This window comes from Tetrao urogallus, assembly GCF_951394365.1.
Source record: "Tetrao urogallus genome assembly, chromosome: 16".
NCBI classification, from domain to species: domain Eukaryota; kingdom Metazoa; phylum Chordata; class Aves; order Galliformes; family Phasianidae; genus Tetrao; species Tetrao urogallus.
The window spans coordinates 7,020,931-7,039,880 of record NC_136829.1 but is presented as its reverse complement, the minus strand read 5'-3'; the positions used below and the strand labels follow the sequence as shown (position 1 = coordinate 7,039,880).

Below are 18,950 nucleotides of genomic sequence, written 5' to 3'. Positions count from 1 at the left end.
ATGGATATGATCTTCCCAAGTTAGTTCACAGATAACATGTCAGTCTCAGAAGACAAAGTTTCTAAACTGTGCTATTGTTCTAGATACAATTAAGAAACTTTTAAATGAAAAATTTATAGTGTCATTTCAATCAAAACAACATAATGAAACTAAATATTTATCACTGTTTGAAGAAAAAGCAACAGTTATGATTTAGACACTACAGTAGGTTGTAAAGACTGTAGCACTCTAAAACAGGTTACATTAATAGGAAGCATTTGATTTTCTCTGGTGCTTTCATGTTTGGGTCCAGTCAAAAGCCTTTTTAGGCAGTGCTGTCCAGTGTTTGTCCCAAAGTGTTTGAGTTAGCCGGTTTGAGAAGAGGATCACTTTCCATTTCTTGTTTCACACATCTACGAATGAGGAAACATCTGTTACTTATGAGATAAAACACCACTTCCACTAACAAAACACTTCTAAATCTGATACAAAGGATTTGAGGTGCAGATGACAATCCGCTTACATGCAACTGGCCTCAACTTTTAATCAATCAGTACTTTGCTGATTCAACTATTTTGGTAGCTTGTTATCTAAATTACAGAACAAAAAGCCACTTTTTTTCTGCTAAAAGACAAATTTACAAATCACCCTCCCTCTTCCCCTCGCCCACCATTTCTTCTGTGAGCAAGCTGTGAAATCTAAACAGAGATTACAATTTACACACAGGAAATTTCTAGAGGCTGCTCTAATACTTAAATCCACAGAAAAACATCACACTATTTACAAACACATGTAACTATGTAACAAGCAGAGATATCACAGTCAAAATTCCTGTGTATCACAGCCATCACATTTTATCCACTTGCTGTAACATGAAGCTTAATAACTTGCATTTGACACGTGAAAATTACAAGCTGGATCATAAAACCTACCCTCTCGTCCTTCTCAGCAAGGTAACAGCCCTTGGTATTTTAACTTCTCTGGCAAAGAAAAAAACCCTCATGTTTTATTTGTTTATCTTAGGGTTACATGTTTCCAATAATACAAGGGAAAGTCAATGGGTCACACTCACACAGACATTGGTCCATTTCCTGTTCTTGGCATCTCTGTAGTTTGTTGGTCCAGCTCAGACAGCAACTTCAAAATGTTCAATGCAGCCTAAAGAAAATAAGTAACATTCAACAACTCAAGTTCATTTCATTTGTTAATGAAGTGGGGACTGGGACTCAAAGTAAGCATTCTAATTTTGGCAGTATATTTTTTAAGGATCAGAATTACAGCAGAAAATATTAAATGGTGTAGAATTTCATCTTACTACAATAAACAAGAGAAGGGTACAGTGGCTAGAGGATTCCCATAGCATTTGTTTTAGCAACAGGGAAACATCAGTCCAGCAGTACTATTAATATCATGGCAAAAGACAAAATTAATAATGGCTCCAACTGTACAGGACTTGGGTAAGGACATTAAAATACACAGAACCAAAAAGTCCTCCACAGAATAAGAAAAAAAAGACAAAAATATCAAAGACAGACAAACAGGGCACACAACTGCATACAGAAGTACATTTTGTTAATGTGGCACAGCTTATGCAGAAGTTACTTCCTTTAAGAATCGAAAAGATTTTTCAGTTTTGTTCAATTTCAGGTAAACCTCTTCAAAACACCCTATTAGTTATGGCACATGCTTTAGTGAAAGCTGAATATCTGAACATGGGAATGCTCTCACATCTACCAAATCACAGTGGTTAAGCTTGAATGCTGCTGTCCTTTTGCCTTCACCTACTACACTGACTTGAGTGCTTAGTCTTCCAGGAGCTCTTTTACAGCAGGATATAGAGATAGGCATCAAATCTCAGTGACAAAGCTCAAAGAGATCTCTAACAAAATACAGCTATTATAAAATTGCTGGAAAAAATGTTGAGTCTAAAAATCAGTCAAATCAGTTTTCTTACATGTATCTACATATTACAAACTCTTACCTTAGTCTGTCACCACTAGACACCAAAGGAAATAATCTTCTTCCAAGTTACAAGTCTGTGTACATATGGCTAACAATATGTAATGTCTTTTATAGCAGATCACTTAAAATTCAATCTCTAGAAGACTTATTCTTTCACAAAACGTATTTCAGCTACTGTGAATAAGACAACCTTATTTATAAATGGATTTTAGCAGATTTAGAGTGTCTTCTGCTATTTAATGGCTTATTGCATTTCGTTCCCTTTTGGGTTCCACTCCAGCAGAAAATTTGGTAATAATATAAATCTAAGAATTATCATTTCAAATAAGATATCAGCCCATTCCATTAAGAAAAATAAAAACAGTTATGTGCTTTTGTGTTTTAGAAGTTCCTTTTTATACATTTTCTTCAAAATGTGTTCAGGGCCCATAATACTGAGATAAAAAATGTACTTCCTGTAAAACAAAATTATTAGCATATATTAAGCATGTCAAAGGTTACTTAAATTAGATGCTGATATTATTCATCAGTTATTTTAGCAACCTGTGATGTATTTGACAAAAATAGTCCAGGAATTGTACAGCATTTAATTATTATCCAGAAGCAACAAAATCCTGTTGCATCTGCTGAATCCCACAGCTCACTGAAGACAAAAAAGAAAGCGTTTCAGTAAGATTCATCATACCATATCGTGACAAGATTCTACATCCTTCCCAATTCCATGGCTGATCAGTGGTGGCTGAGAGGAACAGTTTATAAGAGACACAAACTCATTCTTGTTATTTTTTGGAAAGTCCTTATATTCAACCTAAAGAAAAGAGAATTATTTAGTTCTTCTCAGTTAACCGAGTATGAGCAATAATACATTACAACTGCTAAAGATTATATGCCTAAACATATGAAGCCAAACTCCACTCATTATCTGCCGGCCAGCAGAACCATTTACTTCTGAGTTTTACTTCCGTTGTAATAACAATTTTGAGTAATCACAAGAACTCTGCAAGCCTTCTGTATTACAATTACTACATAATGATTATTTCTAGGATTTTTATTCTGCTCACTGCTACCTGAATTTTTTCCTGTTACGCTTTTTGATGGAGCTCTTATTATTAAGAAAAATATCAATAAAGCATCAATGTAGGAAATTAAATGCGATTCTAATGAAAGGGACTAACCCTAAGTAAATGCACAGTTTATGGCAGCATCAATTTTTCAGAAAAACTGATTTCAGACCAGCCAAGTACTAATCCACATTATGTTCCCACATCATGACAGTTTTCAGAAAACACTACTTTCATTTTTGTTCTTCTCAGAGGCCTACACACCAGCACCGAATTGAGCCTCAGAATTAGTATATAAGGCATATTTAACAACAAAATTAAAAAAAAAAAAATAATAATAAAACTCAGTATATTTTGTAGATAAAGTGTTTACATGAACATCAGTCAACAGCAGAACTAAAATGCTTTAAAACAACTTATGTCAGTTTTGATAGCCCTGGAAGAATTCTTGGAAACTGAACATTTACCTGGATTCCTTGAACATTGGAAAGATAGTCCAGCTGTTCAGAGGGCCTGGTAAGTGGTCCGTGGGGCACATGGCCTGATGAGTTGTTATTTTTTAATATGGTCTCAGCAGTAGGAGAAGTACCACCATACAATAGCTCTCTAGCAATCATTGCTGTTACAGTAGCCTTGGCAGGATTTGGGGCTGCCCTATTGAATTCTTTGGTGTGGTGTCCTTGACTGGCTCCTACAGCCTGTGCAACCTCAGGGACCATGGGAAGAATTCCAGCGGGAAGCTGCTGATGACTGAGATAAGGCATCCTAAACTCGTCTTCTTTATTACCTGAGGAGAAGAAAGGTACCACCAATGCAGAGCTTGCTTATTGCAACTCTTCCTCCAAACCTGGACCATTAACCCCGGCTGACAGAAATCGCATTACTTTTCCAGGGAATCTGCTCCCATCAAGTGAGGGCTCTATACCAGAGAAGCTTTCTCCTAAGTCAAAGAGACTGATCTCTCCTCTCCCTTCCTTTTCACACAGAAATTGTCCCAACACTTCTATTTATTATAGCATGTTAAATAATGCTTTTGAAGGGAGTGAGAAATGCATGGAGGCCGTGCTTCTTTCAGTAATGTTACTTACTAGTTGAAGTCTCTTCAGAACCCGGCTCAAAGAAAGTTACTTTTCTTCCATCACCTGGTTTCTTCACTGGTGTCTTAAAAATAAAGAAACGAGCTCAAACAATTTTAAAGGTAAAAGCTTTTTTCCCCTCCAGTGTTAAAGTTTTCAAAATGTATAGAGTCTGACTTGTCAAAATGTTACTGAAGAATTATTATTCAAATAACTCTACTCTCATATACTTATAAAGAAAAGACAAGTTCAGTGATTCTTATTGAACGAATAAAGCCATCTACAGGTTACTGAGGTGCTATTAGCAACACAGCTATTGAGAACTAGATCCCATAATCAGCCATTTAAAACGATGTTCATATTGCTGGTAACAATATGAATGCATTGGAAACAAGTGGACACATACATGAAAAAGAGAAAACAAGACTTGCTATTTTAACTTCACATCTGCTGAATCAATAGACAAGAATGCAAGGCTCTTTCCATGCTAGGAGACTAAAGAGAATAAAAAACTATTGCTAACTTGTGACTGAAATTACTGATAAAGCTACCCACAGCTTCCAATATACAACATACCCTGCATGTTTGCCAGTTTCTAAGACCAAATGCATCAATCAAATATTCGCATACTGAACCATTCCCTGGAAAATACATTCATTCAGTCTTCTAACAAGACTTTGATTTGTTTGCAAAATTGAATCCTTGATGTATCCAAAACACAGTTGTTTAGAGAAGTCACCTCAATAGAATGGCTTCCTGACCACTGGAGAAGGCATGGCTTTACTATACCTCTACTGTCTTGCAAAGCTGCTACTGTTTACACTCTGTGTTCAGTATTCAAAGAATATTACCTTCTCTTCTGTCTTTAATGCTGGTTTTGGAGGCTGAGGTTGAGGGATTTTGAAACCTAAAATTTCCAACATATTTTCGGCTGCATTGCGTTTAGCAACCTTTTTGTTTGTGCCCATTCCTTCAGCTGTGTGTACACCAACTTTCACCTGGACAGAAGAGGAAGAAAGAGAAGTAAAATCCTAAGCTTAGGATTGAATCTTAGGGTTCACTCACTGTTCACCTGTATCTTCAATACAGCACAAGTGACAAGATAGTTCAAATTATTATTCTAAGCAACAATTTATCTGTTATTTATCATCTTCAATCACTGCCCTCCAAGCACAAAATAACAAACAGAAATAGCATAATCAGTTGTATTTCATCATCACATGTTGGCACCAGCCTAAATGCTCAAAACTGGCATCACAGTGGATACAATTTCTCAAGCTGAAGTTAACCGTTCAGCAATTTTTCCTAACATACTGGAAAGGAACTGATTTTTCTGCTTTTTCTAGAATATAAGAGAGGGCTGGAAGACATAATTATTAGAGCCTAGCAGATAGTCAACATCAAAAAACTACTGCACTATTGGAATTTGCAATAAAGAATGCAGAAATCATTGTACTCCAAGGCAACATGCAAGAAATCTTGGGAAGGAAGAAATGAAGAATTATTTAGTTCATGTTTAATGAATCCTATATTGTAAAACTATAAAAAGCTTTAAATACAGTAGGAAGGCACAGGCAGACTTCTGCTGTCCTATGCTTTTTTTTTTTTTTTTTTTAAACATGATTCAGATCACTTTTCTTGAACCACTGCCTCCCTTGGGTGGAATCTACTAATATTTCTGTAATAAATTCAGTGCAAATTTGGCTGTAATGCTACCCATCATCACGCTCTGAATACAATAAGCCAACAACAAAAAAAAGAAACAAAAGAAACATCACAGCCAAACAACTAAATTTCTCAATTCAGCAAACAAACCTGCATGACGAATTCCCTGCGTCTTGGAAGACCGCGTTCTGTGATGAGCATGTACTCTGGTTCCTTCTCTTTCTTGGCCTGCTGTATCTGGGCAAGTCTGCTAATGGGATTCATGCCTTGACCATATTCTGGACTTGTTTGCAGCTATACAAAAAAATGTTCAGGAAATAAGCCAAAATTAGAGAACATTTGAGTCAAGAAAACTGAGCCACTGAATTCATTTCCTGAAATAGAAACAAACTAAAACCAAAATTTCTTAATGAAATACCATTGCAGCCATGAAGAAACACCCAATTTATTTGGCTCTGCTGTCATAGCTGACCGTATAGAACCTACCACTGGAAATACTTTGAAATTCAAATCATATGGTGGAAAGGACAGGCTTGCAGGAGAATTTGTAGAAGGTAAAAATCATGCAAAACCCCACACTAATGACTGAAAGTCAGAGCTTGTTTTTCTGGTATCATTCATTCTTTCACATGGATTCTCCTTCATTCTGAATTTATTACAATCTGTTGTAAAAATATTGATGGAACTCCACTGCTCCCAGTGGGAGCAAAATATTCTTTTCCAGCACCAAAATGATGATGAATGTTACGCAATCTAAGTGTGTTTGTAACTGACTAGGAAATGTCTCTGGTGTGATGATTTACAGCAGTTACATTGTCTCTTACCTTCACTATTGATTTTGTTTTCTTTTTGATTCGTGGCTTCATTTTCTCAACCGTAGGAAGGGGTGGCAATTTTTTCAGCTCTTCTAGGACTGCTATTGCAGCGTTTTTCTTTGAGATCTTCTTGCTCTTTCCTTCACCTTCACCCATGAATTCTCCAACCGACACCTTGGTTACAAAGCTCTTCATATGCGGAGGACCACTTTCCTTGGTCACCTGTTTCAGAGGGAAAAACTGAGTGAAAGCGTGATAAACACTTATTAAAAATGGTACAGCACATTGTTTATAGCAAAATTCTCTCAAGCACTATGGATAGAGATTTCAAATTTTGATAAAATTCATAAAGTGCCTATGTAAATCATCCCTCTAATAACATAATCCCACCCAAATAAATACACGTTTTAGCAGACCAGATGCAGTAACCCACGAACATTATTTACATATTCCAGTCATTAACCCATCTTACTTATTTACTCCTTCAAAATGACTGTTCTATTTCATTGCCAAATTCCATGCAGATAACACCACCTCATACATTAGGTTACAGTAACAGAACATCACTGAGAAAGCCATTATTTGGGATCCAGCAATTTAACTTAGAAATCAGTAATTCTGGAAATATTTAAGTGCTAGCTGCTTACTACGGAGTTAGTCTTAACTCCATTCCCAACAAATCATACTTCAAGACACTCAGAGTCAAAAAATAAAAACGAATTGAGAGCTTCCACCCACAACTGGCTTTTTGTGACAGTACATTTTTACTGGTGATGTTCATGCCAATCTGTAATAACTGGAAGATTCATATGAAATTTCATAATACAGTTTAAAAAGCAATTTAGTTACACACAATTACATTTTCTTACAGTAAGCATTCATATAATTGATTGAAATGTTATTCTGCCAGCTCAGGAAGGCAACACAATAAATTAATATTTTGGTGCAATTAAGACGCTCCTATCGAAGCTACTGATTTAAGGTAATTAAATGATCAAGGAGGGGCAAAGAGGCAGCAAGCAGCCAGGCCAAAGGGAAAGGAAAGTAAGATGCACATGAGGTACCTCATGGCAAGAAAAGAAACCTATCTGAGATTCTGCAACTTGCGGGTAGTCCACATCAGTGCTCAGTTAAGAAAATACTTCCATAAATAAGCTCCTTCAGAGCAAGTTACAACTCTTCTGCCTTGACTTCGTGCTTCAGTGTTCTAATCTTTAATACGGGGTTGTGTTTCGTTTTTTTTTTTGTTTGTTTTTACACTACAATACTGTTTTTTTTTAAAAAACTTGGAAAAGATTGCACAGACAACCACAGCATAGCTGTTCACTCATGCTATGATTTTAGTGCATGACTTGGTGAACAGCTGGATTTCTTTGGTCACTTAACCTTACGAACTCTGAGACAACTGGGGTGACTGTCAAAAAATGAACAAGTACTCACAACTAACAAGGCATGTTAAAGTCAGTTGTTTGGGTTACCTAGAAAAGACTCTACTTAATGTGTAGCCTTAATTTTCTAATGAAAACAGATCTAGAGCTTGTAAAATAAACATACCTCAAAATTCACAGGCAAGTTCCTTTTAAGTGCAATCTCAAAAACTTGGCTTATTTCAGATTTATTGAGATTTTCATCATCTGGTTCTTTTCCGTTAACCTAAAAGAAGCATACTCTATTTAAAATAAAGATCCTATTAAATTGAATTTGATTAATCCAACCAGTTTATTGAACTCTCAAATTGTTTAACTTTTACTGCCATTTTACATGAATGTGCAAAAATGCAGCACACGTACTACAGACCTGAAATTTAGGAAGCTCTTTTAAGGTGATGGGTAAAAGCTAGCATACCTCCTTATTTTCATGTGCTCATGATAGGAGAAAAACTATAAATGGAATATGGGCCAATAGATTTAAAATCTACCTACAGAACAAGAAATTGAAGTGTTAAATGAACTGCTTTCCAAATGGAAGTACCTTTATGAAATACAGTTTTCATATGCTGATTGGACATTTGTACCAAAAGTACTAAGACAGTATCAGATAAGAGAAAGGCCAGAAGAAAAAAAATGAAGATTCTGAGAATGGGACCAATGTGAATAAAGGATGACTTATCAGACCCCGGCACAGACCCGCCATTCAAACATGTTCTCTTGCCAGTTCTTCATCTATGATTTTTTCTAATCATCTGAGGAGCATGCCATCAGAAACTTGCCTTAAATCAAATACATTTCTGATATCTTACAGAATCACAGAATTGTAGGGGTTGGAAGGGACCTCCAGAGATCATCGAGTCCAACCCCCCTGCCAAAGCAGGTTCCCTACAGCAGGTCGCACAGGTCGGCATCCAGGCAGGTCTGGAACATCTCCAGAGAAGGAGACTCCACCACCTCCCTGGGCAGCCTGTTCCAGTGCTCCGTCACCTCACCTAAAGAAGTTCTTGTGCAGATTTGTGTGGAACTTCCTATGCTGCAGTTTCTGGCTGTTTCCCCTTGTCCTGTCTCCACTCACCACTGGAAAGAGACGGGCCTCACCACTCTGCCCCCCACACCTTAGATATTTATAGACCTGGATCAGGTCCCCTCTCAGTCTTCTTTTCTCAAGGCTGAACAGACCCAGTTCACTCAGCCTTTCCTCATAGGAGAGATGCTCCAGGCCCCTCACCATCTTCGTGGCCCTCCGCTGGACTCTTCCCAAGAGATCCTTGTCTTTTTTGTACTGGGGAGCCCAGAACTGGACGCAGTGCTCCAGATGAGGCCTCACCAGGGCAGAGTAGAGGGGGAGGATCACCTCCCTCGACCTGCTGGACACGCTCTTTTTAATGCACCCCAGTAAGCCATTGGCCATTTTGGCTACAAGGGCACACTGCTGGCTCATGGCCAACCTGTCATCCACCAGGACACCCAGGTCCTCTCCGCAGAGCTCCCCTCCAGCACATCATCCCCCAACCTGTACCAGTGCATGCAATTATTCCTCTCTAGATGCAGCTAGAATATAGCTTAGATGCAGCTAGATACAGCTTGCTATAAGGAGAGCAGTGCCAGGTGGATTTCACCTACAGGCACTTCTATGCATCTCCCAATAAAATTTTGATTGTGATTCCATAAATGTCTTCACTAATGTTGGTATCAACATGAACTAATAGGCATGGTAACAGCAACAGAGAAATGTCAACACTAAGTGTTCAGCAGTGATATAGGAAAGATTATGATAAAGATGAATAGCAACAATTACACCAATTACATTATACTGCAATACTGGTTGTGCAACCAGCTAACAAAAATGATTTAAATATTTTATTGAAGCAGCAGAAATATGCTAGAGAGCTTGAGTGATTAAATCTAGTTTTGATGGTAGCAAGCATCCTCAGTACCTGTTACTAACAAGTTAGATCAGAACGCGAAGACATTTATGTTCAATTCCCATCATTTAAGGAAGCCTTTTCCAATCTGAATAAAATACATACACTCCTTCCTGGCATCCCAGCAGACTTTAGGTTGTTCCTATGATAACATCTAATATTTCTGATCTTCCAATACACGGAGCAACCTTCAGGTCTGTGAAAACCAAGACCACATGATGGCACCACTCCCATAGGAGTAAAGCACACTGCAGCACACAAGAAATGTGCAGGCAGTACCTAAGTTCCAAGAATCACACACGACATCTCAGCAGGAGGCACAGTGCAGGTAAAAGATTGACTATTGGTGCCAAAAATCTCCATCATCGTATTCTAAAATCCATTTCAAATGCAAGTGGTAGGTTAAAAATGAATAGCATCATAATCCCAGAAAAAGTATTTGAACTCTTAAGGCCTTATTTTGTCAGGGTGTGTTACAGCACATTATTGCCAGCATCGATAAGACCTGTCACTGACTTCACTATAAAAACATTTGCATAATCACTTTCATTACAAATATTCTTCCCTTCCTTGCAATCCCAGATATATTCAATCTTATGAAATTCCCACATTTTTCCTTGTCAAGATGACCAGAGCCTCTCTTCATTGGATTATTTTTCCATTTAAAATACTTCCAAAACAAAGATATAGCATAAAATTATCTGCTATATTACGTTTGTATATTCTTTACATATTTCAAGTCTGTTCAAATGGTTTAAAAGAGGTATTTTTCTCAGTGTCCTTTTTTTTAATAGAGTAAATTAATGTCAAAACATTGACAGACTATGGCTCTTTCACCAATTATTTTGCCTCCCCTTCTGTTCTGGAGCAGTTTATTTAATAAATCAAAGATAATCACACCCCCACCTTCTTCCTCCTTCCCAGCAGTGTGGAGGCACATAGCCTACAGAATCTGCTTTTAAAGTAGCTTGCACATGCGCACTCCTCTCCAAGGAATCTACTATGCTTCTAAATCAGAATGAGACCACAAACAAACCTCCACTTCGCTTCTAACAAATTTTTAGATGCCCCCTCTATCAATTGAAAAAGTCATGCAGTGAAGCAAAAAAAAAAAATATAGATTACAAAGCTCCTAAACAAACTGCAAAAGCAATATACTCCTTCAAAAGGGATTCCCCCCTTTTCTAGGAAGTCTTTCAACATGTACTTCCTCAAGGACTGATTATAAGCAAATTATGAAAATTGCTGATGCGAACTACATTGATTTCAACAGAGCTATCAGTATTTTCTTCCATGTTAAAGTTATAAAAAACAGCTGATACTTAACAGATAAATGGAAAAAAATACATAGAAGCAATTCTGGGTTTAGTGTTTTCAGGCAAACGTTAGAATTTCTGTCTGAGCACTGTGCTGCAAAACACTGCTTTCCAAGCTTTAAATCTAGGCTTTATTACTTCTGTCTCTGAATATGCAAATAACTCTGCCCTGCCTCCTTGTCAGCATGCCTGAACTCCAGTCAGACTAATTTAGGTTGGAACGATCCTTTGGAGGTTTCCTACTACAGACTCCTGCTCAAAGCACAGACAACTTAAAATTAGATCAGCTGCTCAGGCAGTGCTCTGCCCAACTGAGAGCAAATTTTATTAAAACCTTTCTCCTGCCATAGCTTCCAAATTTGTGCTCTAAGAAGGCATGGTAAATGGTTATTCTTATGCTTTAAGTCTACTCGTTTTACTCAATGATTTATTCTTCAGCACTGAATATTTTCTGGCTAAAATTAGGGGAGCTCAAGGTTACACATTTTATATACAGACACACACTAATGGGATCCATGAAAATAAGTACGTTTAAAAGAATAATTACTGGCAACATCAAGTGACAAGTAGAAGTATCAGCACTATGTCTGCTTGTAAAAAATCTTAATTTGCCTTCACTGTATGCACATGTAATGGAATCTCTTTGGATCTTACACTGTTGCATCCTTCAGTGATCTTGCCTCGCTGAACAGCATTCGCTTAGTGGTAAAACACTGCTTATTTTCTCTTCATCTTGTCTAGTGCAAAAAAGCTGTTACAAAGATAGTAACTCCCTCAGACGTACCCAAAGCCATTCCAGAATCACAAATATTATTGAACTTGTTACTGAAGTACCAAATTTAAGATCTGGTTTGAGTGCTTTTTATAAAACAGTATTCTGTTCAAAGAGCACAGCTCTATTTCTTAATGTTCACTCAGTAGAAGCCAAGCATAAATAAATGAAAATAAAAGGACATGTTTCTTGTGAAAGTGTACTTAAAATGACCTGCCCAGCATGTAGAACAGAGTCAAAACAGAATCCAGGGAGCCTGCAACTGTTCCATTCATAAAATAATTCTCTGACCTTGTCAGGTATAATTCACAATAGCAATGTCCCGGTCATGTCCCTAAAATGAGCAAACAAGAAAAGAAACTCTCTAGGTTTACTTCCCTCATCTCTCAATTCACACCATTTACACTGGAAGAGACAACCTATAATAAAGAATATGTGATCACATGGAAGTACAGCGTGTGTTCTGAGGCCCATGTTACTCAGCTTTAAACAACTTCACAAATAGTCAAGAAATCACTTGCACGTAAGTTTTTCTAAAGAAGTGAACAGAAGTGAATTCAGTTGTGATCCCACGATATTCTGCAGTTGGACTCCTTGGGCCCAGTACACAAACTGCCAAGGACAGCAGGTCATCTTTTAAGACGAGTGCAAAAACCGATCATTATGGATCAGTGACAGAATGACAACAGTTTGAAATTTGAGGTCCTCCTGCACTGAAGGAAAATATCTCCCTCAGGCTTGATCCCACCTGCTGAAGACCCCCAGCTTGTCCCTGACCACCTACACTCCAACCTGTTCCATACTGCAGTGCCTCCTAGCGCTCTTCTAAAAACATCAGATCTGACAATTTTTCCTTTATCTGGGCAGTGGTCTCTCCCAGAAACACTTAACATTTTTAACTCAATATCTGTTGCCTTCACAACATATTCTCTGAGTTCCCTCACTAATTTCTGTCATTTGCACTTTTTTTTCAATCTCGGTCTAAAACTCCCCAATCACATTCTTGCCTAATTGCCTATTTTACTTTTTTTTTTTCCCAGCACAGTCAGACTCTGTAACCAACATGCTTCCTACACTGTGAGCTTTGGTAGAGATACCAAACATACTCAGCACACGTGGAGAGGTTGCACACAGTCACCTCAGCTCCAGAAACTCACGTGCACACAATGAGACTTCCCACCTAAGAATGTTAAATAAATTAAAATAAAATAAAAAGCAAGGATCTTGGAATGAGAAGTGCCAAGCCACCGTAAGCATCCGAAGGGATACGATTTTGCTTCTTACTATTTCTATCAAAAATTGTGCACAACTTTACTATGTCCATGAACTTCCTCTAAGTTCTTCTTTACGTTCTGTTGTTCATTCCACAATCACACAGAAATTTTGCCCAGGAAGGAAACCTGTGTCTGACCTCTGTGTTGCCTGTACTGGAACCTAACTGCCCTGCTTAGATGGCTTCAGAAGTTTGCATATGATCTGTAACTGGTAAGACATTGCTTCCTATATAAGCTCTAGTGCTTATTACATCTGACAGAGGCCTATAGCATTGCTGTGGAAATATACTGCAGCAGAAGAATTAATAAAATGATTTAATTTTGGAAACTTCTAGTTATATAGAAAATTATTACTATTCCAATCAAATTGTTTCTAGTGATACAAGTACAGAAACATTCCTAATGGAATTAAATTTCATAACTACAATCTTCCTCTCAATTTGGAAAAAACATCTACAATAACTCCAATGATCTTAACAATTTATACTTAAAACACTTGATCCATTCCCACCTCTGGTTTCTCAGGCAAGGGCTCATTCTGTAGAACTTTCAGTGCTTTAGCAGCTGCATCATGTTTAGCAGCTTGTCTTGTTCTTCCTTTCCCATGAAACTGTTGCCCCCCAATTGAAAGCTCAACTTGATAAAGTAAAGGCCCAACAGGAAATGGGTAAAAGTACCTATAAAGAGATAAACATACATAAGTAAACAGTTTGGCCTACAAAGCAAACCTACAGAAACATAAATTATATGTGGAAGAATCCCTTGGGTATCAGTAACCACTTCTCAGCACATAAGCACGAGTATTAAAAAGCCAGATTTTAAGTCTAAAAGATTTTAGGGAGATAAATGTAAATAGACTATTGATATTTCTTATTTTACAATATTCTATAACAAACTAAAATAGCAAAGGACAATATAACTATGCTTTGACAAAGTTGTTAGTCCTGCAAGCTTTGAATTCTTCATTTCAATGCTCAGAACATTCTTTAAACTGAATCTGCAACTTAAATAGTTAATTAAAAAAAAAGAAAAAGTGTCTAATTGTTTCTACACAGAAAGGAAAGGCAAGAAATACAAGGTATTCCCTTCATGAAGCCAAATATATCCAAGTGTCCTTCAAAACACTTCATCTGGTTCAGTTCCTTCACATTCCCCTTCCCACAGAAGCCAAACAGTTGAGACAAATTGCAGTTTTACATGGAGTGTATTGATCAAGACCTTTTTGCCTCAGACTTGCATTTTTCAGCAGTTCTCAGGTGACATCAGATGAAGAGAGCAGAAGTTAAAACAATAGCCTGCAAAACCCCAAAATCATACAATACATACCGTGGAGGGTAAGTACCACCTCTCATTGTATAGTTGTAAGTGGATCTCATCCCCGTGTAAGGATCAATAGGTTTATACATAGGTTTCTTTCCCAGCTTCATGCAAAGCGCATTCAACTCCACTGTGGGGGTTACACTGTCTAAATAAAAAGGAATAAAGAGTTGTCCAGCTGTCACCAGAGACTGCAGCAATACAAACTCTGCCCTGCCTCCAAACAGAGAAAAAGATGACTGGACTTTGCCATTTCATATTCAGAACTCAAAGAAATACATGTGTGATGCACATTAAATTACAAGCCTAGATCAACTGTGCCAATTCTCCTATACGCTTTTTTCTTTTATTTGGTGAAGCTTTGTTAAGCTACAGATTGATTTTTACAGCACAGCTAATATGCTGTGCAGAGCAGCAATTTCTTTTTCTAAAATATCTTTTGACCTTTGAAATTAACAGACATGCTGCATATATCTTTGGCTTCTGTCGTTTACTGAGAACAATTGAGTATTTCTTCTTGTACTCAACAACTAACAAAGGTTTTTATGACTCTTCCCTTTCAAATTGCAATTTGCCTTTTGACAAGGAAGGTATATTGCTGCTGGTGGCTCTGAAATTTTTTCATGTGGATGAGTAATGGACTGACTATTCTCATCTGATAAAGAACAGTCACATAAATGTAAAGGAAAATTTTAAAGCAATTGCAAAAAAAAAAAGAAAAATTACAGAACAGATTCATAGGGAAAAAAAAGTAATTGATAATTTACAGGATAACAGGAAAAAAGTATTTTTCCTGTTTGCTGTACCAAGTGTTTCTAAAGAAAGAATGTAGGTGATATCAGAATACAGCTGGTGTTAAAGATTAGAGTTTTACCCTTTGCTGAATGGAATAATGGCATCCTTAGAGGGCTTCCAACTCAAGTGACGTGCAAAGTTATCACACGTGCACCTGAGATGAGAAGCTACTTCACATTCTAGACACATCCTCAAAGCAATCTTAGAAAATAAGAAGTTGATTTAACACAGCAACAACTTAAATGCTTTTCTACAACTCCACTTCTACTTCTCTTTAAAGAAATGCAAATGAAGCACCTTCCAAAGTTCTGAACCAACTGCTGGACACAAATTTAATAGTTCACTTAAATTTTTAAGGAAATCTTTATCATCAAGCTCCTGAACTATCCAGTAAAAACTGCCAAATTCACCCACCTATGAAAAATATTATTCTTTGCTGTGATTGAATTCTTGATAGCTTTGGGGTTGTTTTTTTTTAAGATTATGATAAAAAATTTTCAAAGATTCCACCAAGCAATACAACAGAAAGCAGCAAGTTAAGCAGTAGGTTCTTCAAAAGCCTGAGTGACATGACAAAAAAAATATCTGTATTTTTAACTTGTTAATTTTTGTTGAATTTTTATGATGCCTACCACGATCAAAGGTTAAATATCAAAATGACTTTCCCAAAAAGCCCAACTATTGCTATTATTAAATACACAGAACATAATGTCAGTATCACCCTTTTTTTTTTTTTATCCTTATGCAACTTCACACATATGTTAAAACCAGAAAGCTAAATTCCACACTGGTTTTGTTTGTTGCTTTTTCTATCAGTTTGGTGAGGTATATACCTGGATTCTTGCCTTCACTACGAGATGGACGAGCTGTAGGCTTAGGGAACTTCGTCCCTTCCAAGGCTTTGGCAGCTGCTGCATGTTGCGCTTTTTTAATACTAGTTCCTTCAGCTTCCCAGTGCTGGTCCCCGAGAGTCAGCTGCACAGTAAACACCTGAGAAACAGAAAACACTTTATGAGTGGGTTCATTTACAACATTTATTAGACTGCCTTCCATGGAACTGTGAGTCTTCTACTGATGCAGAAGTCGAGAAGACAGCATGCAGTGCTTTCCTTTACTAATGCCAACTCCACATTTTAAACTTCTGGGACATCTACAGGATACCCTGATTACTTGATACTTAACTATGAATTTCACAGAACTGCAGCTAGCACTATCCTGCATACTGCATGAGATGATACAGGCTGTGAAACAGAAGAGGCAATGCATACAGAGGTGACCACAACAGGGATAGATGGTATGTCAACACCCATCAGAACAGCTGCCTTGGAAATCACTTTATCCCCCAACAACTTGCTGTTTTAACACCTTGGGTTTTTTTTAAAATAAACTGTATTTACCAGTAGTCTGAGGAACAGTAAGTTCACATTGCACCAAAAAGCCTCCTGCATGTCCCCAAGGGATTACAAAGCTGTCTGATTATAGAGCAATGCTGTGATACTTCTTTTTATATGAGATAAGGAAGGATACATATTGCCCTAAATTTTCACAAATTATTCAGACAACAGAAAGCCAAAGTCTCTCTGGTAATTAAATGAAATTTAATTTCAGTCAGAATGAAAACAAGTGAACAGATGCTCTGAATGTTATTCCAATACTTTTTGCAAAGGCAAGCCCTGCCTGCTTTGCACATTGAAGCTGACATTATGCATGTTTGGGTTGAAAGACTTTAATTCTCAGCATTACCCACATCAAAGGCAATTCCTCCTGTGTACAACACTAACACTGTTCCAGACAACACCTTAAGGAGATGGTGTCAGATTAAATAGATGTAGCCCAGGCTGATTTTCCTTGTATGCCTTGACCTCAGCAGACCTTTCAATAGAGACCTCCAACGAGAATTAAAAAGCTTAATAATGTTAAAACTCACATCCTCATTGTTCTTTGAAGTAACACCAATTGCTTCTATACTTACTGCATTCCTTAGAAATTCTCTCTCTATGGGTAAACAGAACACCAAACAAACTGCATATTACTGGGCTTTTAACATAGCGTACAAGATTGCAGTGACACTGGATGAATGAACACCACGTGCTGGCTTGTCCTAAGCATTTCCATATCCCCATCATTATAGACCAAAGATTCTTTTGCTAATCTGTTTTGGACCAGATGAATGTTCAGCACTGTTTAACTGTATTGTACTTCAAGGCATCAAAAAACACATACTAAGATCCTTGTTTTCCAAATACCTGACAATTAGGACAGTCAGGTTCATCTGATTCACGACTAAAGGCATGTGCTTTGCCTTTCCACTAAAAAAGTGCAAGAGCATGAAGAAGAGAAACAAGAAACTTATATGAATAGGTACCTTTGAATGAGCTGGACCTTGCTCACTCAGAAGCTTATATTCAGGCTGAATCTTGTTGAAACGGGCTAACTCATTCACAAGACACATTGGGGTTTTCTCTTTGGGGTTTGCCATGTTAGAAGGAGCTGAGAGATTACATAAAAACAGATAAATGAGCAGGTAGCAAAAAAATCTACAAACATTTTAAATAAAAATCCTACATTTTCTTAGCATCAATACCCCCCAGAAATACGTTCACTGGATTAGATAGTTCTGGTCATTAGCCAAAACAGCAACAGCATGTTCCCTGAAGAACCTTGAGACCTCCAAGCAGTGTACGAAAACGTTAAGTACTTTTCAGTACTACAAACAGGCCTCTGTGCAAAAGAGTGCCTCTGTCTCAGACAGACTCCGTTCAGTGTGGAGAAAGCATTACAAGCTGCTGTGATTGGATAAGTATTACAACATTCATAGGTCCAAGACATCAAAAATACATACATCTGCTAATAGATACTCAATCTCACCTGCAGCTGCATTGGTAGATGTAACAGATGCAGAGGGTAAAGCAGAATTTTGGATAGGTCTACCTGCATTTTCAGAGGGCAAAGAACTAGTAGTAGAAGGAATACTCAGTGGCTGTGAAAGAGATGGATTCTTATTCAATATTTGGCTCCCTGCAAGGGCAGTAGAAGGATTCTGAATTTGAACTTGAGACATGTTCACTTCCAACCAGAGCAAGTTACTGTAGGCAAAGAGCTTTGAATGCAGGCAAACTCAGCAATGGAACCGAATTGCTGACCTAAAACATAAAGATGGAAGGAGAAAAGTTAATACTGAATGTTCAGCATTCTCTAAATAATGAGCTGCTGAAATTATTTCTCAATTAGCAAAAAGGGAAAAGGGGAAAAAAGCATTAAATCACGCAGTCATTGTTTCCATTTGGTATGCAGTAAGTCTCTCAGACATCAGTTTTAATAGCACATTTCAATCTCTAAACTCTAAAAGTAGTTTTAGAGTCTTATTTATGTTTGCTTATTTAACTTCCTGACTGCTACAACACTGAGTCACCTTACAAAACAAATCCTGTTACTTAAACTGATAACCACTGCTTATACAGTAAGCACAGAGCAACTCGCATGAGCAGATTACACTTCTTACTATTTCAATTTATTTTTATTTATTTATTTATTTTAAGCTTGGAAGGGCAGGCAACAAATGT

General features: G+C 37.4%; 1 protein-coding gene across 9 annotated transcripts; it reads right to left on the bottom strand.

Annotated features, from left to right (window-relative positions):
• Positions 1-304: 304 nt before the first annotated feature.
• STAU1 (staufen double-stranded RNA binding protein 1) lies at positions 305-18,451 on the bottom strand (the record flags this gene model as incomplete). 9 transcript variants are annotated; one of them, XM_079543390.1, is made up of 15 exons in its annotated part: positions 305-392; positions 912-959; positions 1,052-1,137; positions 2,627-2,749; positions 3,470-3,789; positions 4,091-4,163; positions 4,930-5,076; positions 5,894-6,037; positions 6,568-6,798; positions 8,113-8,211; positions 13,787-13,952; positions 14,602-14,740; positions 16,221-16,377; positions 17,753-17,877; positions 18,256-18,451. In XM_079543390.1, 15 exons carry the CDS (start codon positions 18,446-18,448, stop codon positions 305-307), a joined length of 2,139 nt encoding a protein of 712 aa, XP_079399516.1. The 9 variants fall into 9 exon arrangements, with proteins under 9 accessions (XP_079399516.1, XP_079399511.1, XP_079399517.1 ...); XM_079543385.1 differs by having other exon boundaries at positions 6,568-6,780; positions 18,256-18,448; XM_079543391.1 differs by lacking the exon at positions 912-959.
• Positions 18,452-18,950: the final 499 nt, after the last annotated feature.